This window comes from Botryllus schlosseri, chromosome 5, assembly GCF_051294905.1.
Source record: "Botryllus schlosseri isolate E-star chromosome 5, Bs_hap1, whole genome shotgun sequence".
In the NCBI taxonomy this organism is placed as follows: domain Eukaryota; kingdom Metazoa; phylum Chordata; class Ascidiacea; order Stolidobranchia; family Styelidae; genus Botryllus; species Botryllus schlosseri.
Genome location: NC_137240.1, coordinates 18,901,394 through 18,924,855, shown reverse-complemented (window position 1 = coordinate 18,924,855; position 23,462 = coordinate 18,901,394). Strand labels below are relative to the sequence as shown.

At 39.7% G+C, this 23,462-nt stretch overlaps 2 protein-coding genes across 3 annotated transcripts in view; one reads left to right on the top strand and one right to left on the bottom strand.

Annotated features, from left to right (window-relative positions):
- Window positions 1–23,462, top strand: part of LOC145439843 (membrane progestin receptor gamma-like) — a 406,242-nt gene that overhangs the window by 216,245 nt on the left and 166,535 nt on the right. The window lies entirely within an intron of this gene.
- LOC145439872 (uncharacterized) lies at window positions 1,512–22,904 on the bottom strand. Of its 2 annotated transcripts, XM_080317531.1 has the most exons (4): window positions 22,666–22,904; window positions 10,327–10,475; window positions 9,233–9,366; window positions 1,512–7,048 (listed from the first exon to the last, which is right to left on the bottom strand). In XM_080317531.1, the coding sequence occupies exons 2-4, from the start codon at window positions 10,403–10,405 to the stop codon at window positions 6,944–6,946; spliced, it is 318 nt and encodes a 105-aa protein (XP_080173657.1). In that variant the 5' UTR covers window positions 10,406–10,475; window positions 22,666–22,904; the 3' UTR covers window positions 1,512–6,943. The 2 variants fall into 2 exon arrangements, with proteins under 2 accessions (XP_080173657.1, XP_080173656.1); XM_080317530.1 differs by lacking the exon at window positions 22,666–22,904 and having other exon boundaries at window positions 10,327–12,389.

The following is a 23,462-nucleotide window of genomic DNA, read 5'->3' as shown; positions in this document are numbered from 1 at the left end:
GCCCTGATCATGAGATTCACTGACTAGCTTTGACAAACGGTGCACCCGCGTCCAACATACATTCTCGAATTTCCTTTCGTCACGCTTCTACCAATATTTACTATGCCGATCGTGTCGCTCGCCAGATGGGGGTAGAGAGCTGAACAGGATAGCATGTTCGTGTTCGCCTTTACCGAACCAAAACGTGGGGATACAGTTGTTCCCATGTGTATCATCGAATAATGATCTAGACAGCACACGTTGAAACCCAAGCAATTTTGATCATAATAGATGATATAATATTTGATTACTAGAACAGTCTGCTAAAAAACCTATACTAATGTTCGACCACAAACCTCGGAATATTTTCAACCGAACACGAGCGTTATTCAAACTTTCCGCATCGTTCCTATACTTTACTTGTCTCGGTATAGCCTACTGTAGGTCACTTGTCGTGATTTACTCAAAGTGCATAAAAAGAAATATATTGGAGTCTCAAACGGTGCACGAATACAGGTTTATTTTAGTCATGCGTTCAATTTCGTTTTGTGGTGTCGCGATGATCAAGCGAGCAGTGGTGATTTGAAATCTCCATGATTTTATCATCACAGAAGCTTTCGTTATTATGCCTGAAAACAGCACCTCATTGGTGAGCATACCAGAACGATTTTGTGAAGCATTAAACATTAGGAAGAAAGCACGTATCTGGCTTAAGTTCAACAAAAGAATAGGGGCGATTGCTGCTGATTAGTAGCGCCTACGCGCCAAGAGAAATAACTAGCGAATTACACATCGTAGAAATACAGAGGCGACCATCATTTCATCTTGGCGAATCTCCGTGAGCTGTTTTGGGTATGGCAATCGCTGCGCGTAAATCGATATTGTTGGAAAAGAGAGAGAGAGAGATGCTATTCTTTTTCGCTTGCACCATCGAGATGCAATTGCCGACGGAGATGCGATACGACCTTCAGTAAGGTCATCTAGTCTGCACCCCCGTTTTTTCTCCTCTTCCATGCTCTCCGTGGATGTTGAACGCGTAGCAGGATAGCCGCAGATACCAGTTTTCGAGTCTTCGGTCTGACCCGGCCGGGGATCAAACCCACGACCTACCGATCAAGAAGCTGGACGCATCACCATTACACTATCTATATGGGTGTTGGTGTTGATAGATGGATTGTTATGCCGTGACGTCCCGTCATTGTCAAGTCACTGCCATAAATATTTCTGCACTTCATAGGATCACCAGACTATGAGGTATTTCCACAGTCTAAATGAGAATAAATATGTAATATTGGGCGGGATTATATTTGATGATTGAGGAAAATACCATCGGGGGTGAAGTCCTTTGAAGCAGGATTATTCGAAATGTTTCGGTTCACGAATCCTACATAGGCCTACCACTTCTCTGTTCACGTAAGATGGAGACCATTTAAATTCTAAATGAGTACATAGCCAAAAAATCCTAATTCAAGGGAAGTACGATCGCCAGGCGCTCCCTGTCTACACCCCACCAACGGCTCACAACTCGCAAATTCGATAGTTCTTTTTTAGTTCAAAGCAACAAAACATTGGAACACAATTAATAGATCGATCAAGAAGAATTCAAAACAACTGAAACTATAGTATTTCGATCAATCACCCTCTCGGTCTACATATAATAATGAAATATAACCATGTAAAATATCAGGCATGTGCACTGAATGATAAATAAAAACCAAAGCAGAAGATAAGGATAAATACCACATAATGGATTCGGCGAAACCACGATCAGATAATACCAAAAGATACCAAAGATACCAAAGACGCCACGACGCACCAAGACATATTAAATTTTACACCATGTAACATGCGACTCCAAGAAGTTTGTCAGAACGAATGGCAGCAAGAAAACCTTGGCCCAAAAGGACTGCCCTTATGCTGACCAAAGCTTCGTTATATATGCAAAATACTGTCTTGGCAATCTGAACCTCACAAGACACATATCATCCCGCAGGAACAAATTATATTCCAGTGAAGAAATACCAATTTGAAATAATGTGCGCCTCTTAGTTTAGTAGCATACGTTTGGGCTATTCTATATTTTTTGATATAGCAGACAGGAGGTGACGAAATAACATCATGTTACGGGGTCATACCAACGGGTTCTATACAGTGTCCAATACAACTCACTTAGCTCTACCGGTAAATATGATTACGTGAGCAGCGAGGACAAGAAATTAATAGCAATATATATGCAATTCCCAATAATATTGACCGATTTTATCATAAATTATCAAAAATTTCGCGCCTCACTTAACGGTACGGCAAATTTCGTGGTAAAATCGAACAAGGTGGTAAGAGTAGGTTTTTCACCCTATGGGAGCCCAAGACCAAAGTATTTTTTTTTTGGGGGGGGGGGAGTGGGGCTCACGAAGTGCTCTTTCGTTCCTGCCAACGGATATACGCTCGGAGATATTTAATTATTATTGAGGAGTCCTACCTTTCCAAACACACCTCTCTCGGCTCTACCTGTCAACTGATTACGTGAGCAGAGAGAGGATAAAAACTGATAGCAATATATATGCGATTCTCGATCATGTTGACCGATTCAATTATGAATTAGAGAAAATTTTCGCGCTTTGCGCGTTCAGGCAATAAAAGCTGACTCACTAAACGGCCCCGCAAGCAGCATAATTGGTAGTCCTACAGCTCACGACCGACGCGTTCGAATAATTGAATGCTACTTTCGTACTGATTCTAAAAATACGAATTGAAATCTCGCCAGGGCAATAAAACTGCTCCGAAATAGCCACCAAAGGTCGATTGCTCTGAACAATTGGAGCGCAGCAACACAATGAACATAACAATGGCCAATGGCTTCGAGCGATTGATCGAAACAATGCCAATTTTCAGATTTTGATGGGTATTTTGGGTCCGTTTCATTGCCCTGGTATTCGTGCGGCCCCGACTGTACTCTGAAATTCTAAATTTGGCCCCGACACCGAAAAAGGTTGGGAACCACTGACCTAGATTGTGTAGTGGTATATTTTTCAGGATTTATTAATGTAATTATCTCCCTATCAAAACTTCTCCGCGCCAAATATGTTTCTAGTACATTGTACTAAGGAACAATGTACAAACATGTACATTCTACACCGCACGAGGTATGTTTAGTCCTATTCAAACACTTGAAGTCTCGATTACACTAGAACACTTACAAATATTAGAAACATGTTGATATATCTCGTAGGATATCGAAATGTATAGCATCCGTACCGATACGACACAAGACCCCTAAAGTTATGGTGACAACGATCTACAACTTTGCTTACTTTCATTGAAATGTAGAGTCCCCGATGAGTTATTTGAAAATTTTGTGAGGTTTCAGTGAGATTATACTTTCCCACGAGGAGTTGTAGACCTTATAATCACAGCGTCAATTTTTCACCAGTTGTCAGTTAATCTTCATCCGTACGCCATATGGTGATTCGCTGTAATTTCCCGCTAATCCGGCACCAAATTCGTGTAATTGCGACTTGCGTACGTATATTTCTACCATGCGCTAATTTTATTATTTCTCTCGGCATCAACGCTACTACTTCATCAAAAGCAACCGCCATTTTTCTTTGTATTGAACGTAACGCAAATATTTTATAGGGATGCTACTCAGTACCCATATCAAAGGTTTCGGGATGTTAGCCGCCCAAGTGTTTACGGTCACGTTCACAAAAGCGCGTTGGTATGCTCCCCATTGAGACGATGTTTTCAGGAATAATAAAGCTAGCCTACTGTATGGGTTCAAAATCATTGAGATTTCAAATTAGCATCGGCCGCCTGAGGATCGCAACATCACGAAATGAAATCTAACACAATACAAATATAAAGCATGCCTCTTCCACCGTGTGAAACTCAAACATAGTATTGCTTTTCATGCAGTCGAAGCAAGCCATGACAAGGATTGCACAATATAGTGACAAGAATAATGAGATGATGGGAACGTCCAGTGCGTACATCGATAATAATTGGGGGATCGCGTCACTAAATGAACTCGACGATTTATGATTACCGTCGAGCACTTCGATTTTCAAAACCGGCAATGAATTTAATTTGCATGCAATTGGATCGAAAATCGACTTCCCAAATTGTATGTTTCATGCTATAATTAACCGCGACACAAAATAAACGCAAAAAAGGCGATACGGTACGTGATTAAGCTATTTTTATCGTTACTTACCGGGCCTTTTTCGTACCTAGCTGCGGATTTTGAAACCTCAATCAGTATATAATATATATAGCTGTGTTGCTTTCAGTAATAAATGTCCTTAACGCATTTCTATTTTATATATTCCCTATTTATTGACGCCATCGAGTAGTTGACAATACTAAGGGAGCTAACAATAAATTTGTGTTTCTGATTTGCCCTTTTACAATCGCATGGATACATAATTGACAATATCAATGGTTGTATGGGATACGAGCACCACATAACAGCAGACTGCGGTAAAGACTTTCCATAAGGTCCTTCCCGGAGAGTGCTTAAATCGATCTCCCAACCACCAACATTGTGAAGTCTGTAAAAGCATGTAACCTCGGAATATCACATCGGCGACTGCCCGGTCCTAGGTCCTAATGCGGAGCATGGACCGGTGCCGGATTGGATATCCTTCCGTGTTGGGCCGGATTTCCGGCAGGACTTTTTCATTTTTGGCGGAGCCGGACCAGAAAATTGGCAAACCGGATCGGAGTCGGACCAGAGAATTTGTCGTTCCGCTCCGCACTAATATACACCAGAGTATCACGTCGTTGAGTAGCGACGTAGCCATACATTGGCGTTATCTCGTTAGTGTGAGAGCAAGAAAAGCATAGAAGTAGTGTTATTTCAGGGAAAATAATGCGATCGAAATTCTTCAAATCACCGCTCATGACAAATACTTCAAAGTAGAGCGCTTCGAATTCAGCTATAGATAGGGCGACTTGTAACCGACATTCACATTTCCTTCAATATAAAAGTGCGGAACTGCGACGCATTCGCTGGTCATGGAAGCTGGGCTAATAGTAATTCATACGAAACCATATTTCTCCACAAAGTTATTCTCCTAAATCACGGCGTCTTCATTATTTTATTTTTGATGGTTTTGTTTGGTTTGGGTAATGATAACAGGAAGGCAAAGCTATTCCCGCGAAGTGAAAATATCCAGTCATGATTATCTTATCTCGTGATCATTCCTGCTCGATCTATATGGTAGTAGAAATTTCAATACCGTACTGGAATTTCGAAAATTCCTACCGTATTCGCGCCTAACCCGCTCGCAAATCATGAGGTCTTGAACCTGACTTAGGCCTATCTCTCTCTATGATCATTATCATATATAACCTTGGAATTGACAGGTACAGTTACGTTGTTCTAGGAATACATTTATTGTGCGATTTATTCGTGAACAACCAAAAAATGAATTCGCACTAATCATGGCCTATTTCGTGAATTCTGTATTCTACATTTTTGACGCCGTGAAAAAGACATCACTATCACTATCTCTATCACTATCACTATTTGTCTTATATGGTTATATGTTGTCTTCGAACATACGTAAAGCTCAATTTCAAGGAAGTAAGTTTGATGTAATCGGTAATAATCGTGACTACTCTAACCATGAAAGCGTAATCGGCCATACCTCGACATTTTTCTGCAATCTTAATAGCGCATTACTGAAGTAATCTGAATCGCAAGCGATTACATTGATACATGAATCGCTTCATTTCTGATACCCAGCTCCCCGCGCCGCCCACATGCAAAAGTGTCCAGGTTTTTACTGTGATTGAGAGCGTATTATAGGGATCTTTCCAAATCTACTGGCTTACTTGAATGATATTTGACGTTTGGAATAGATCCTTAAAGCACTATTTCACGCCGCTACTGCTACCCTTATTTGAGTAACTTGGTTGACTAGTTTGATCACCTGTGCTGATTTGTTTTCTACACTCACTCCTGTCCAATTAATCTAGAAATCCTGCGATAACTTGTCTGATGGGTGATCATAAAGCAGCAGTCCGCTTAGCATCATCTGTGATTTATTTATGCGACAGTTGAATGCTAAGTATCGTATAGACCTGTATCAGAGAAAAATACTGTTCGGAAATCATATCATATAAGCATAACTTAAGTGCCCATCATTGAGAGGTATTTGCAGTAATTTGCTCAGAATTACAGAGGAACGATGGTCAAGTCTTGGAAGCAAAAAACCCGAATAGACGATTAGAAATGCACTAATAGTTTGCAATAATACCGGCTAATACAACTACAACAAGAGCACTTAGTGTACAAGCGATTGCACCCGTGATTCATTGAAATCGGATTGCCATATCGTTTTATTGGGAATTAGTTAGGCCTTTCCCTGTTACTCTCGTAATTATTTGTATTTGTATAGATATTTGTGCATGATTTACCAATATATCCACGATACATTGACATCCGTAGGGCCGTTGAAACAAAGCAATTTAATTTCAACAACCCATTATTTCGAACCATCAATGGCATGTACGACTAATCAGAGACTCATTCCGCCGTTCCGTTCCAAATTGTATTAATTCCGAGTTATATAATATTGAACTTGATACTATAGCAATAGTGCTTAATGCACTATATATTTCGATAATATTATAAATCAAATATCACTTGCTGTTATATCAATCCAGTTTATATATATGAGAAGTGCATCGGTTAATTGCAAAAGAAAATAGGTGTGCGCTAGGGCTGCGATTTATGTTCATCGACAATTCTGAGGTATCTAATAATTCTCACTGCTGACGCCGGACAACGAATGTCATACCTGTTGCCGAACACTAAGTTATCAACAAAGCATATAGTGTTCTATGTACATAAAAGGCCGCCAGAGAAATTGATACAAACGTTTGCACTTAATAATCAACTGCTTGATATAAATGCTGTCAGAACAGTGTCAAACGTGTCCGGGGCTGTGCAGATTCGTCACAGAGCAAAGTGTTCCGAAGTAGAGGTTGCTTTAAGAATACCATATCGCGAATGAATTCTTCCATTTCCGCGAGCATACGCGTCTCGAGCAATACCTGCAAACTGATAGAATTGATCGATTTAGTTATTCCTATACGACACCGTGGGAATTCATGGCATGAAGAAATACTTTGCGAGAACGTAAGTTCCGTAACGAATTTAAAACAGATTGTTTTAGATAACCACCGAAGCACCGCTTTACTCGCATTATCCCTATCCACGACAGCACGCTTGCATGTGATCCCCGCACGTGTTGATTTGGCCTTGTTGAGGTATCATTCACGATCATTTCCATTTTGTAATCAACTGCGATTTTAATCTCATCATAATGCATTTCGAGTTGTGTGGTACCTGGTCTGGTGGGAAGGGTTACTTTTAATTACGAATTTATCTCGGTACGATATCAAGAACAATCAGCCGATTTTATCTTCATGTTTTATTATTATATTCTTTATTCACAGTTATTTTTTTTATTTATTTAATAATGAAATCATGTTATGGTGCCTAAAACAGCGTTGGTCTTTTTTAGCAACAGCCAATAAATTCCATCAATAAAACAACCTAGCTTGCAAATTCAGTATTAGATATTATCAGTGGAAAGTTAATTGCCATTAATTATATACGTCGTCCCGAGGAAGCTATAAAATCGATTACGTGTTGTAAGATATTGCTGTCCGTCATGTCAAGTTGATTCTAAATTAGATTAGAATTAGATTACTGGCATTTCGCTCTAATTTAGTAGTGAAATTAGACAACTAGAATCATCTAGTTGTCCAAGTCTGGTCGAATGAGCTTCTCTTTCGCTGTGCACTGGTTCTTAGTACCGGATCGGATGGCGAATAGCCTATACACATAAACCCCCAACATTTATTATTACAATATATATTTGTATATATTAGATCGAAAGGTTTAGAGTCATATAACGCATATTTATACTGTTTATATACTACACACGTATTTAGTGTGTCATTTTCATTACATACTCTAAATGTCCTTTTAACGTCTATATATATCTCCGTGCGTGGCGCGAAAAGACGGTAGATGTGATATGCACCATTCTAATTACCGCTTTATCTACAGTACTACTAATAAGAAAAGTTATTCTGCAGCCAACTTAGGTTGGACTCGAACCCCCAGATCACTTTAGTGTTGTAGCTGTTGAAAGTACCACTACCCCATTCCGTCAATTTATGTTTAGCGGTGGTACATTCTATTGAAGAGACGGTGAAAAATTCTTCCTTGTAATCTGTAATCTAAGGAATCTCATAAACCTGCCTGGTATGGATATTGCCGCTAGAAGCTCGCTGTTGAATCCTGTTTTAGTTTGAAATTGATGATAACACCCATTGCAGGAATTATAATTATATAATACAAAAAACTCTGTTCGACTTGCGCGATTCGCGACTCTTTCAAACTTGCTACTCTATCAACATGCCGTAGCCGTGGGTTTTTCGAATCTCGTTAGGAAGTGATGGTACCAGCAATCCCTTTAATCACACGCAGACGCAAAGGTGAAATCGGACCTTGCGCACATTGGGTTTTGGATAACGCCTATATAGTGATTTTTCGAAGTTGAGCCAAAGCTGACCCGGACCAGACAAGCCTCGACTTTGTTGCACAGACAACAATAATGTTCTGATGAATAATACAAATAAATGTATTATTTTACTGAAATATAATTTGTAGAAAATGAAACACAGTCTAGCATGATTCAACGCATAGGGTGTCGAACTTATTTAATGACGAGTTGCGCCTCGCGGCGATACCAGCGCGTATGCAACCGGCAATTGAGAACCACTGAAGGGCGAGGCCGCAACCTTTGTACCGACTGAAATATCATAGTAAATGAAAGCCGACGCAACATGATTCAAAATATACTGGGACGTCGGACTACGTGCTGAACTTCGTTGAGACGAATAGTTGCCACACATTGGAAAACGTAAATTATATCACTCATGCTGTTAAAACGAAAATGAAAATCCTTGACTCGATCCCCAACGGCTATTATGCATATGGCGCAGTTTGGTTAGCAGCTTCTTGGGGCAGAATTGACAATGACTTATCGCACGTAAATTGAACTCAAATTGGATGACGGGCATAACAACTAAAATGTAAATTATAATAAGAAACAATTCGTAATTGTGCGTATTAGATTATTTCTCCTAAAACACCAGGAAACGTGAAAAATAGAGAGGAAAAAATTAATCGTTATAGCGCTATATAACTGGCGCTGGTATCATAACATACCGATACATAGTCCTTCTCACACTTACATTTTCGTTGTTTCCTCATCGCGAAAAATCGGCAATGGAGTAGTCTCTTGATGTTAGGGCAGTAATGGGTTTCGCATCTTTCAAAAACACGATCGACCATCGTTGAAGCTGTATGAAACGACGTTTATTGTTATAGCGCGACGGAACAAGTCCGTTCAATACGACGAGATCCGTAAGAGATCATATGGATGCCGACTCTTCGTTTGTTAACATGACCAGTTTTGACTTAACATAGTACAAATATTCATAAACACGACAAGAACTGCACTTGCGTACAAGAGGTAATGATAATGTCAATCATCGGGATGAATTTACGATTTATTCTTCTATGATCCCCCACCACGTAAACGCTACCGCATACATCAAGGTATTCGTATGTGCCAAGTCAAATTAAAATCTTCCCTGGTGGGATATCCCTATCGGGTTATCCGTTGACAAGGTCAATGCGCTAGATATCGACACAATTAATATGAAGTCATATAACAAGTTAGAAGTTATAACATGTTAGATATTCTGCAGCGGAAACGCCTTATTATCGTCAGTTTGGCATGTATTGAAAAGATATCACGGAGAAGAATGTCGTCTTGTCCATCGAAAGGACAACGCGAGAAGGGATTTCTGTGATCATTGGGCGCTTTGTAATCGAAATACAAGGCAGTCGGATCTCTGCCTATGTTATTTTCCTATTTCCTAGTGCTAGGCATATCAAGTTTCGTGATTTAGCGTCGCCTGCGCGTAACGCCATATTCGCTATCGAACGTAATAGTCTCATCGCAAAATGTTGCCAGCAACATCGCGTTCTACAGGGTGACAAAACCCATAGCATTCAAATAACAGGTTTCAGCATACTCTAAGAGACAAGAGAAAAGTTTATCAATACATTTCGGGTACCGAAATGGCATTAAGCTTCATCCCAATAAGATCGAGTGGCGACAAAGTTAAGGCACCATTTCACTGCACAGCGTTCGCCGATTCAATATATTTACTGTTGACAAAATAAGGTCGATTGCACAAACACATAGTAGGGAGCCATGCCGATAGTTCTAGTTATTGTGAAATCTTTCTCACCCGAAAGAGAAGATCCGGTATCCCATAGAATGTGAAGCAGGATGGAACTGACCAGGAACAATGACAATATTTTCGTCATAGCGAAATTCCCGGTCACTCCAGTCAAAGGTCAAGTGGCCAGCGAAAATCTGTTGCTAGTTTCCGTATGACTGCATGAGATAGTACAGTAGTTTAGTTAAATTCATTCGAGTCCAGAAAACTAACCAGCCACAATTTGGCATAAAAAATAAAACGTTAGCGGCGAAGCATCAGTCAACTGATATATATTACTGGCCACGTCTTAACACATAGCGTTGTCCCTAGGTCGATACTTTTTACCTAAAAGACGGAAGATTTTGACCTGAAAAATCAAAATTTTGACATTTTTGATCTTAACAAACTTAATTTTGACCAGTTCAATCAATGCAATTTGCCCTGGATATGTAAGTAAGGTGTTTTCCCACATAATGTTGGCATTGTACTACTTATCTTCATTTCAGGTTGGAACTGTATGTCCTTACGAGGTAGTTTGGCCTGAAAAAGCTTATTTGACTTCAAAACTGACAATTTTTTTCATGAAAAAACTTTATTGTAACGAAATGTGGACCTATGAAGAATTCCAGTATAGTTACATTACGCATTATGGTGGAAATATTTAAAATTTGTTGTACTACAACGAAAGATACTTTCCTACATTCTCAGGTAGAAAATGCCTGTGATAATTAGTAGCTTGACAAGAATGGAGAAAGAACGTTCAACAGCAGCAGTTGTTGGCTGGCAACACTGAAGTTGAGCGTATGCTGGTTGTGACACAGCATGCGTTGCTTCATTCTGACAATGTTTTCGACGTCACAATTTTTCATCATGCGCTTCTTGACAGGACCGTAACTGCCGCACCCCAAACTCCCCAATTTGGGGTGTGTGTGGGGGGGGGGGGCGAGCTCGAAGGGGGCCCAAAATTATTTCGTGAATTAGCATAAATTATAGAGTATTTTTTGAAAATTTGTGCAACTTTTTCAAGTTGACAAATTTCTTTGTTATTAGGTACTCTTCCCCCAAGAAAAAAATACGCAACCTTTATAGACATGGCCATTACCGCGCCACGACGAACCAAGACGTATAAAGTCTTAGACCATGCAATATGCGACTCCAAGAAGTGTGCCAGAACGATAGGCAGCGAGAAAACTTCGGCCGAAAGGGACTGCCCTTATACTGACCGAAAACTTCGTTATATATACAAATGACATATAGGTTTAATTGTCTATGTCCATAGCCGCCTGAATGACTGACGCCGAATGTCTTGGCAACCTGAACCTCACAAGACAAATACCATCCCGCAGAGAAAAATTATATGGCAATGAAGAAATACCAATTTGAAATCGTGTGTACTTTTAGTTTAGTACGTTTCGGCCGTTCTATATTTTTTGATATAGCAGATAGGAGGTCACGAAATAACATCATGTAACGAAGTCATACCAACGGGTACGCCGCCCGAATGTGTTTAATTATTATTTACGGGCTCTACAGTTCGAAGACACCTCACTAAGCTATACCGGTAAATATGAGTAGAGAGGACAATAAATTCATAGCAATATATATGCCATTCCCGATATTATTGACTGATTTTTCATGAATTATCGAAAAGTTTCGCGCATCGCGCTGACTCACGAAACGGTACCACTACAACTTCGTGGTAAAAGTGAACAACGTGATGGGGGACGGTTTATCACCTAATGGAAGCCCATGACTCAAGTTTTTTGGTGGCCTGACGAAGTGCTGTTTCGTTCCTGTCAACGGGTTTACACCCGGAGATGTTAAACTATTATTGAGGGTTCCTACCTTTTCAAACACACCTTACTCAGCTCTACCGGCAAATCAGATTTCGTGAGCAGAGAGAGGGTAAAAATTAATAGCAATATATATGGAATTCCCGATCATATTGACCGATTCAGTCATAAATTATATAAATTTCTTCGCGTTTCGCGCGTTCAGCCGATAACAGCAGACTCACTAAACGGGCACCCGATGTAGATGAGATGTAGCGGTAAACAGCCTAAGGGGGGTCTGGGGGGTGAAGGAGAAGTTTGGTTTATCACCCTATGGGGGAGGGGGGCAAGACGAACGTTTTTTTTTTTTGGGGGGGGGGGGGGGGGGGGGGGGGCTGAAGAAGTGCTGTTACGGCCTTGCTTCTTGATATAAGAACCAATGCCCACCCAGTCTTGCTTCATATAGGATATTGCAGTACGTTCAGCATCGCACCATGTCAACCGATTTGTTGCATTTGGCCGTTTATGATTCACAATGAGCAGATAATGGCCGTCTACAAAGGTAGGCCTATGAAGTAGGCTAAAAGCTGTAAAATGTCAAATGATAAGTTCATCGACAGTGCAAACATTTACGATAGAAACGAAATTCAGGTGGCAAAATATTTTTGACTTTGTAAACAATTTTGACAATTTTTCGACGTAACGTTACAATTTTCACAAAGTTTTGACATATTTTGAGATGCCAAAAATCGCCCTAGTTTGCTATTTATCACTAATCATATATCAACTCTAAAGTCTGATATTCAACAAATTGCTATTGACGAAATGAATATCCCGTTGTTAGTTCGTAAAATGCCTAACACTCCCAGCCTTCCTACAAGAGTAGAACTGATCATGCGACATATAGACATTCATAAATCGATGGATTATCTCCCACACCCCATAGAGATACATACATATCCAGTATATTGAAACTCCGATTCCATCGCATAATGGTTCAAAATACCAAGCTACATTTAGGAAGGTTTAATACGGCAATTATTACAATGGCTTTGACGGCATATGTTGTTAAAACATTCAGAATAGTGCGCTCTGATAATATTCAATCATCGAGGACTTCTATACGTTGCTATCACAATAACTGTCGAAGTTGATATAGCCCATATTCAATATTGGTAAGCTCTGGGTCAAGAAATTACCCTTCATTCAACTCTTTCAACCTAGAACAGTGGGGGTTCGTGGTTCGTGATACCCAGGATGAATTTTCGGGAAAACAACGAGAAGCCATCTTTTTTACTTACAAGCGAGAATAAACTGTATCGCTATTTATTAAGATAAATTTATGCTGGTGCCTGCAGTGTGCACTTTGCCCTTTGCCATTGCACTACAATGCCGCGTCTATTACAACGGATCTCGATTACAGCAGCGTGGACTAAACGGTGGTGTGGACCAGAGATGAGCGGATTTGTAATTTCTATGTCCTAATACAATCCAAATCCGAACCTTCAAATCCAAATCCAAATCCTAATTCATACTTTCTTCATATTCAAGTCCATGTCCAATCCTAATCCAATTCCAACTGGAAATTCAGAAAAAATACTAAATTATGCAATGGAGGGATTCGAAAATTTTCTTTCACAACCAACGATTCACTTGAGTCAAGATAACTTAGTAACCATAATTACATTAATAACTGATCTGAATAAAGTTTGTTGCCATTCGCACACGACATTTCAATTTCCCAGAAAATAGATAAATCCAATCCAAATCCTAATCCGTTCTGAAAAAAATGTCTAATCCAAATCCAATCCAAATTCGACAAAATTTCACAAATCCTGTTTTTTCAAAACCTAATCCTAATCCATGCTCATCTCTGGTGTGGACACTCGGAAAATCACGTGACTGACACGCCCAGATACCTTTGACGACTTTGTTATTGTCGAATGTCGATCCGTCAGCAACAGTAATTGAAGGCAAAGTAGCTATTGCTCTTTGTTGATTTTAACTATGTTCCATATCGTGTTGGGTGACGGAATTTGGTATGGTATATTTTGATGTTGTCATCTAGCGCTGTACCAAATTTCAAGGCTGTGACTTGATGACTAGCGTAGTAATTTCGCTGTCGACGTCGAGTATCTGGTAGATTAGCGCGCAGCGATATATTGCCGACTTTGATAACGGGATTACTATGCTAATCATTGAGTGACAATCCTGAAACTTACTGCGAAGCTGTATAACACAACCAAGATATACCATGCCGAATTTCTTCATCCATATCGGTATGGAACACTTTCAAGATTCACAAATACCAATATCAAATTTTGCGAAAATTCCTTTATGCGGTAGGTTCAATGCCAAATCAGTGCACGCAGACCGTGGATACTCGAATTTGATAACGTACTCACTACTGTAATTACAGAGTGACAGCCTTGAAACTTGGTACAGTGCTAGATTCCTTCATCGAGATATACATTACGAAATTTTATTATCCATCGCCTTATAAAATACATTCAAATTGTACACATACCAATACTGGCTTTTGCGAAAAATCTGCTATGCGGCAGGCTGAATGCCAGATCAGCGCGCACCCCGACAGAGCCGACATACGCGACTTTGATAACGAAATTGCTACCGTAATAATTGAGTCACAGCCTGGAAACTCATTACAGTGCTAGATGTCTCCATCAAGATATATCATACGACATTTTGTTATCCACCGCGGAATAAAACACAGTCAAAGCCTACATATAGCAATTTCGGCTTTTGTGAAAAATCTGTAATGCGGTAGGCTGGATGGCAGGTCAGCGATCAACCTGATATACTCGACTATGAATCTATGATAACGAAATTACGATCCTAATCACCGAGTCACACCCTCAAAAATTGGTTCAGTGTAAGATGCAATCATCTGACCTTCAGCCTATAGCGCATAATTGATTTTGAACGAAAAATAGTATTGGTATGTGTAGATTTTGATTGTGTTCTATACGGCGATGGATGACCAAATTTCGTACTACATATCTTCATGATGATATCTAATACTGTACGAAGTTTCAAGGCTGTGACCCAATAAATACAGTAGTAACTACGTTATCAATATCGAGCCATCATTGAGCCATCCGCATACAGGAATTTTCGCAAAATTTGATATTGGTATATGTGAATCTTTGAAAGTGTTCCATACCGAGATGGATAACGAAATTCGGTATGGTATATATTTGTTGTGTTATCCAGCTTCGCAGTAAGTTTCAGGATTGTCACTCAATGATTAGCATAGTAATTCCGTTATCAAAGTCAGCAATATAACGGTGCGCGCTGATCTATCAGATACTCGACACCGACACTGAAATTACTACGCTAATCATCAAGTCACAGCGCTGAAACTTGGTACAGTGCTAGATGACAGCATCAAAATTTACCATACCAAATCCTGTCACCCAACTCAATATGGAACATAGTCAAAATTAACAAAGAGCAATAGCGACTTTGCCTTTAATTACTGTTGCAGACGGATCGACAATAACAAAGACACAAAAGGCATCTGGGCGTGACAGCACGTAATTTTCCGAGTGTCCACACCTCCTTTGAGTACACGCTGATTACAGTCAAATTAGGATTGCCTCATCTATTACGTTATAGAAAGCATACATTTTAGTTCAAGAAAGGCAACAAAAGACCTTTATTTAAATTTGCATACGTTGACAAATTTCAGCATGGCATTTCAGGTCACCTTTTTAAATTTATATACCGCGCGGGGAAAACCGCTTGGCGAAGGGCGACCGAGTCCTGGCAGTGCGAGGCTCAACTTCCTCTGAAAACCTCTTGCCCCATTCCTGTACGGTGTAGATGTAGTGGTTTGGTCGTCAGCCTATCTTATCTTTAAGTATATATTTTCCCAACTTTTTTCTTGTTGCTTTATTTTAGTATCATGCCAGTTGTTTATTCAATTTTATGCCGACGGTGTATTCAAATTTTGTTCTTTCGTACCTGCGGTTGTTCTTTCCTTCATTAACAACAATTTGACACAGTACAGTATAGTTGAGTGCCATAATTATTAACAAAAGTCAATAGTATATGTTAATTGAGGTATTTGAACAGCTTCTTAATTTAGTTTCATGCAATATTTATGCAGGGGTCCGCAGAATCAATAAAGTGGTCCGTGACAACAAAAAGATTGGGAACCACTGACTTGGAATGATTGATACGCTGTCCGCATTCAAAATAGTTTAGGCGTCTCTATAGCTTTCAACTGCGACACCTCCCTTATTTTATATCAACAGGTGCGCTGTAGGCTGCGCTTCGACCTGTTTACAAATCCAAATCCGTGCTAACCCCGAACAGTCTATATATGCGGAAAACTGTTTTCCTATTAACTACACAGACACGTTACTACGGGCCATCCCAATACACATTTCCATCAACATCGAAGGTTGCGACCTGGTTCGTAATTTCAAAGAGATGCGAACAGCTAAAGAAGGTAAGAACGAGGGATCCTGTGAACGTGAGGTTCACGTTCGCATTCGGTGTGTGGACCTCAGAAATACTACATCACAAAAGACGTATAAGCGAACTCCGAACTTATATCAACTAACATCATCCTCAACTATGACACGAATCATTCGCATTTACCGAGCTTTATTCCATGACATGCAATTTAATCGCCATTCGAAAAAAAGATACTGTGTAATCGCAGCCTGACCCAACTGTTGTTAAATCATACCTTGCTTCACTGCATATGTTATTTTATAACTCTCTATACATGCGTTCATCCAACCAACAAATCGATTTAATGCGAGCGGGATGAATAAGCAAGTCCCGGAGAGATCATCAAATACGATGAAAAAATCTTGGAAACAGGTGAATGAATCTGCGGTATGCACACTGCACAGTGGTTTGATCAAGAACCTCGCAGTGACTTCAAATTGCCGGTATCACCGTTAGGTACGGCAAATTGCGATATCATACTACATTAAACAGTGCAGATAGGGCGCAGGATACAAATACTTGAAATCGGTCCACGAATCGCAAAGAATAATTCAAAACGATTCAGCGACAATAATATTTATTTATCGCATTAGACATTACATTTTATAACGAACGCGGCAGTCCTCGACCACCGAGAGTTAGTTAACCGAGTTCTACATTGAACCGATTCGAATTAAATTCGTGAATTTAATAACGTTTGATATCATATAATATTTATGTATGTTGATTAACATAAATAAATAATTATTACTATCAATTCTATAAGAAGCGTATAGACGGGCGACTAAATTGACAATTTTCGCAACTAGGGGATACGGACCACTTACTGATAAGATTGGTCTTCAAAATAGTCAAAAATAGAGAAAACAGTTAAATATTTCGAAGATCGCTGGTCTCTGTTTTTAACAGGATCGAAATTTAGCGACCTTCACGACGTCAATTGTGACTTGCAGAGCAGTATGAAATCTGCTCGAAATTACATCCCGTATAAATAATTGTGAATAAAAATCACTCTTGTTCAGTCTCCAATATTGCAAGATTTAGATTTCTGTCCCTTCAGACACACAGGTATTCGGGCCTTGTGCGGCAAAATGCGAAGTAGGGCTTTATATGACAAATCTAAATTTCAGCTGATTCAGATCCTGAGTTTTCGAAAGCCATCGAACTAAAATTGTAACCGAAAATGTGTCTACATTGCGACTAAAATGGCGGCATATAACTCTGAAGGTAGCTGAACCTGTTACAGTTGATGATATTGCATGAATTGTTTTCCACACATTCACGTTCTAATCAATGTTTTGGCGACGGCTATCACATCAGGCTATCTCACCTCGCATCACACGTTATTGGATATGTGTTGCTTCAACATTATTTGCAAACCGGATCTCTCGCGTCGTTAAGTCCTCGTGAGGTCATATGGTCATGAATTACCAAACCGCCATCTCGCTAAGGCGGTGATTAGACTTATTTTAGTTGATTAATTGAAAATCTTTTGTGGTGTTCCTGGCGTGTGACCCAAGTTTAAAGGCGACGACGTGATGCGTATACGTCGTCTACACCCGTACGCCCGTACGCAATGCGTTTCGTTGTGAATATGTTTGAGCGGATTCTTCCTACCCAGGGCTGCATTTAAAACCAAAATCGATTTAAAACAAACATGTTTAAATCAAGGTCCTTGTTTAAAATATGTTTTTAATTGTTTTTTAAGCAATTACGTCACGAATATTCAATTGTGACGTCATAGTGGATTGACATTGACAACTAAAAGTAGAGGGTAAATATAGCTCTTTTGTCGAAATATCTGTACTATTGCTGTTGAACCGACTAATTTTAGGGTTCCAAACATCCCATATCGATAGACGTCGGCTATATCGGGTTGCAATGGTCCGCAGGCCCATGCAGCATGTTTTTGGAAGTAATTACACAATTATGGCATAATTTTACAACTTAAACTTAACTTGAACTTAAACTTAAAATGCCGTTTGTTTTAAATGCTATCCGATTCCTACCATTAAGTGTCCACACGTGGACAGCTAATATACGTTTTATATGCAGGCTACCAGTTCATTGGGTATTGCTTACACCTGCGGTACCTGGTTCCATTAGGACTTTTCTCGAGATCAGATCTTTGGACGTGTTTAATCCGAAACTATCGGTACGAAACGAAACTTACCGTTGTAATCTTCGGAACGAACCTTTTTAGTCAGTTTTAAATTGACGTATGTATCAACTGAAGCGAAGCTAAGCCTGCATTTATATGGACTGGTGTGTGTTCGACATAGGCAACGGATATATTTACTTCGACAAATTAAGTCAAGAGCAGATTTGTTAGATATGCAGTCGGATGAATTCAGTAAACATTGCACGGTACCTGAAAAGGTGGAACATTTTTTTGCTACACTGGCATCGATATGACTTCACGGGTAGAGTGAACTCAAAATAGTTGCAACACTGATAGTCCCCGAAATGTTTTCTCATGCCGCAGAGTTCGTTCATGGTACATTGGTACATATTCGCAAACCTGTACTTGCCCACATGTTGCCTCAATAGTTGCGCTCCCCGAACAGTAATAAATCCTCGAAACTACGTTTGTAAAATAAATCGTTTTGTATACCACCCACACCTTCTAGTCCGTGGCGCACCTGACCTTACAGGTGAAAAGCGTCACTTTCATTTTGGCTAATACTAGTAATAATAATACGGGAAATAAATCAGACACCAAACACTCATAAGAAAAAGCATCGTCCGGTCGCATCGTCCTGTCCGAGTGATTTTCTTACACGTTTCATAGCTAGCAATTAATCTTTGTGTAAATTTTTATTTCAATCAATGTTACAATATGGCATTATTTCCTTGCGCGCTGCCAGTTGTAATGTACATGATCCACTGCTAGGATTACCATACGTCCTTCTTAGGAGGATTTGTCCTCCTTATTCAGGTTTTTGAAAATGTACTGCGATGATGCCTAAATGTCCTCGAGATTTTGTCCTCTTTTTTGAGAATTTTAGTCTGTTATATGGCAAAATTCGGCTGAGATACAATAAATCAGCACTGAAGTATAACGCTCCGGCGGCTATTTCAGGAGCGGAGCCGGAAAGTGGACCTTCTTTTAGTCAACTGACCACGAAATGGAAAAATTTAACATTTATTCAAGATTTTCCTCCAGTATTCTAAGTTTGAAAATTTTGATTAAAGTGTCCTTTCCCTTTTCCAATATATATTAACCCTATTCACTTCCAAAACATATTCTCCGCATCTTCACTATAGGGCCCCAATTGAGCCTGGATCTGAGTACAAATCGCTGCTCAATCGATCCGGTGTTTTGAACGTAAGGATATAAGAGAGCTAGAACTCGCCAGGTTTATGTACCCGTTCGATTGCGTTCACTACCCTCAAAATCTATTGATTTCTCCACTTCCGAATCAAAAGCGAACCTGTACAACATACGCCAATCGTCAATTTACTATATGATCGGCACGAATTAGGATTACGCCTCGCACCATCGTGTTTGCCGGATCTCTACTGTGAAACGGTATTTCGCCGGCAATCCGACAGTTTTCAAGCAAATCCGCATTCAAGTGACAATATAAGCGAAGTCAACTGAATGACACTGCTCAAGATTACAGGACCATGATCTTAGATAGCAGATCAACCTGTGGTCCCAATCTACTGCGTATCCATTGCTTATCCTTTTTATGTTATCTTCTGTTACTTTTATTTGAGTACGTATGCCTCTTGTATTTACATGTTTTGGGTCAAGGTTGAAGGTAGGTGTCGGACTGAGATACTATACTCCACGTCATTTCTAGACATTTTCATCTGTTCTTCTTAAGTCACTATTATGGTTTTTAGAACGTTTGGAAATATTATTAAAATCGAACCAACACCACCATGTATGATCAATACCCACTAACACACCAACTAATTTCCTTCATGGCTTAAGACCCTCTGTCATACATAGACCACACACATTGACCACCATATTGAAATGACTTACGCAGAGTCAGCTCAGCAGGGGATTCTTATATCATATCAGTTTTGGACATCGTCGTAATGTCGGTTGTAGTAACAACATTTGTTTGCAAATTATTCACTGTAAACATTAAATACTTTGAATTTGTATACGAATATTCGTTAAATACTAAGAACATAATAATACAACGTAGCATGGCAATAAGATTAACGTGAAACGAATAGCCTACTCGCTGCAATGGTACGATCGGAATTTGATAATTGGCGGTTCACGATTGAAATAAACAACATCGTCTTTTAGCAGCCTGCCAGTATGCTTGAATGTGATAGCTTCGCTTGTATAGAGAACCTAAGAATGTGATGTCTTCGTAAAGGCATGCGACACGACTAGAACAATGAATTTCCTTTAAAAATTGTGTCACGTGCGGAACGTGATACATGTGCTAATGCGCAATGTGCAAAGTAAATGGTTCATGGTCGGCATGGGAACTACATGACTCTCACGCGATTATCTGAAATGACGTTCTCTCCTAATACGCCGAAAACCTAATTTTAGAAATCCCAAGGGCGGCAGGCTTTGTTAATGATGACTTGGTGTGGTTGCATCGCTGGTGAATGGAATGTAAATCCCGATGTACTGTAGCCTTCTTCCGTAATTTTAGTCTTCCCTTGTTACCTTTTCAGCAAGAAACGAAGTGCGATAACAAATAAAATTTCGCTTGAGTATGTCGAAATAAGTCTTGGCGATGGAATTCCTGCCGACCGCATACTGTCCTAATCCACTCACAAATCACCACAAACAAAGTGAATGACTTGAACCTGACGTATTTATCTTTATCATCGAGCTTTCGAAAGTCTCACTTTTTCAGAGCTGACATATTATCAGAATAACCGTTTTGCGTTAAAGAAGCGTGAATAAATATAAAAACAACTTCTCATCAATCACTGATTATACCGTGGGACGCATGCATTTTGAGTGTTTATCATGCGTCAACGAGGCCGAGTTTGCGTCTGACATTTACTGGAAAATGATAGACAGCAGCACGCGAAGGAAACTGACTTCGATTCTACAATCCACGTGTTATACGAAGGGTTGCATTTAAAGCAAAAATCAATTTAAAAGAAACATGTTTACAAGGCCCTTGTTTAAAACATGTTTTTTAAATATTTTAGTCATGATGTCACGAATATTAATTGTGACGTCATATTGGATTGACATTGACAATTGAAAATATGGGGTAAATATAGCTGCTTTGACGAAACATATGTATTATTACTGTTGAACGGACTAACCGAGGGTTTCAACCATCCCATATCGATATACTTTGGCTATATCGGGTAAGAATTGTTCGTAACTTTTTTTTTAAAGGATTTACACAAGTTATGGCATAATTTTACAACTAAAAAACACGGTTTGTTTGAAATGCAACCCTATAGTTATACGACGTTGACACGGTCGTTATTGATATAGGCGTAGATTTTATTACGAGCTATTAGAAATCTACATGTATATAGAGTATATATATAGAGTATACACAAACTGACTTGAGTTTCATAGCGATTCATTGGCAAGAAACTCATATTGGCGTTCTTCTATGTAAGAAAAATGTCTTAGGCGAATTGAAGCATGTCACAATTCATCGTTGATGAACGGACGGATTCGAGTCAAATATGGCCATATTTATTTTCCTCCTGTTTTATTGGTAATATCATGGTCAATGATGGACTGACATCCTTATCAAATTGGCATAATTGAACAGAGTATGGTGTTACTTAGCGATTACACGTATCCCCTCACGTGTGCTATGGCGATGTATGCAAAGTCGACACAGTACAATGTGTACTGTACCCTGCACACTATTCTATACTGAATAGCATATAGTAGCCTAGATTTCCCACGGTTGTCTATCATATACTGTGGATCATCACGTAGCGTTCAATGTGATTCGTCATTTATCACTAGATTATAAGAATCACACACTCGTTATATTTCATTGCTTTGATACCCAGCTGAACGCAACCCAGTCCTGCGTAGTGTCACAGCATCCTGCTCTAACCAAACAGCAACGCGTACCAGCTTCGTTCGCGATTTGGTCAATTTAATGATATGATCGGGCTTGAAGTGATGATAACTTACCGATATTCGTCAAATTGCGGGCTGTACGGTAGTGCGGAGCGGATCGAAAAATTCTGTGGTCCGACTCCGATCCTGTTTTTCAATTCTCTGGTCCGGCTCCAGCCGTATCAGGAAAAGTACTGATCCGGTTCTGGCAAAAAAGGAAAAAGTCCGGCCTGATATCCAATCCGGCTCCGGGGTCCATGAGTTTACAAATATGTAATAAATGCTAAAAATTAATCGAATGCCATTGCAGCACTGATTCCACCAGAACCTTCTCAAATTCGCCAAAAAATGTTAAATTCGACTTTGCAACGTACAATGACAGCGCAGAGAAACTATGACCCGGTGAGGCACATACGAATTTGCCTAATTCATTTTTGTGATAACAATCCGACAGTCGAATAGTATATTCGTCTTGAAATGAAACAGAATATTTGGGCAAAAAATCGTCAGGGGGCCATCTGTACCTTCAAGAATATCTTCAGATCCGACAGCAGTCGCAGCGCAGTGAAACAATGACTTCGCAAACTGACGATGTAATATGAATCGTGTGTTGTTGCGAATGCTAACAAGTAGTGCAGAGCAAAAACATTCTCTTACCGATGTAGCTGGTATGTAGCTGGTATGTATCCATAACTTCCTTCAATCGTGGATATGTATTATGCATAATAGCTTCTCAGGTAACTTGTGTGCAAAGAGTACTAATCTGATAAGAGACACGTCGCCAACTGAATCCGCTGCCATTTTGGGTTTATAGATTTGTAAATATGTAAGTCAGTGCATCACCAACCATGAACCTCATCGCACGTCACCGG

Coding starts and splice junctions, on each gene's coding strand:
- LOC145439872 (XM_080317531.1), bottom strand. CDS start 10,405: ATGACGAAAATATTGTCATTGTTCCTGGTCAGTTCCATCCTGCTTCAC. Junction 9,367..10,326: donor TACCGGATCTTCTCTTTCGG/GTGAGAAAGATT, acceptor CGTTTCATACAG/CTTCAACGATGGTCGATCGT. Junction 7,049..9,232: donor GTGAGAAGGACTATGTATCG/GTATGTTATGAT, acceptor CAATTCTATCAG/TTTGCAGGTATTGCTCGAGA.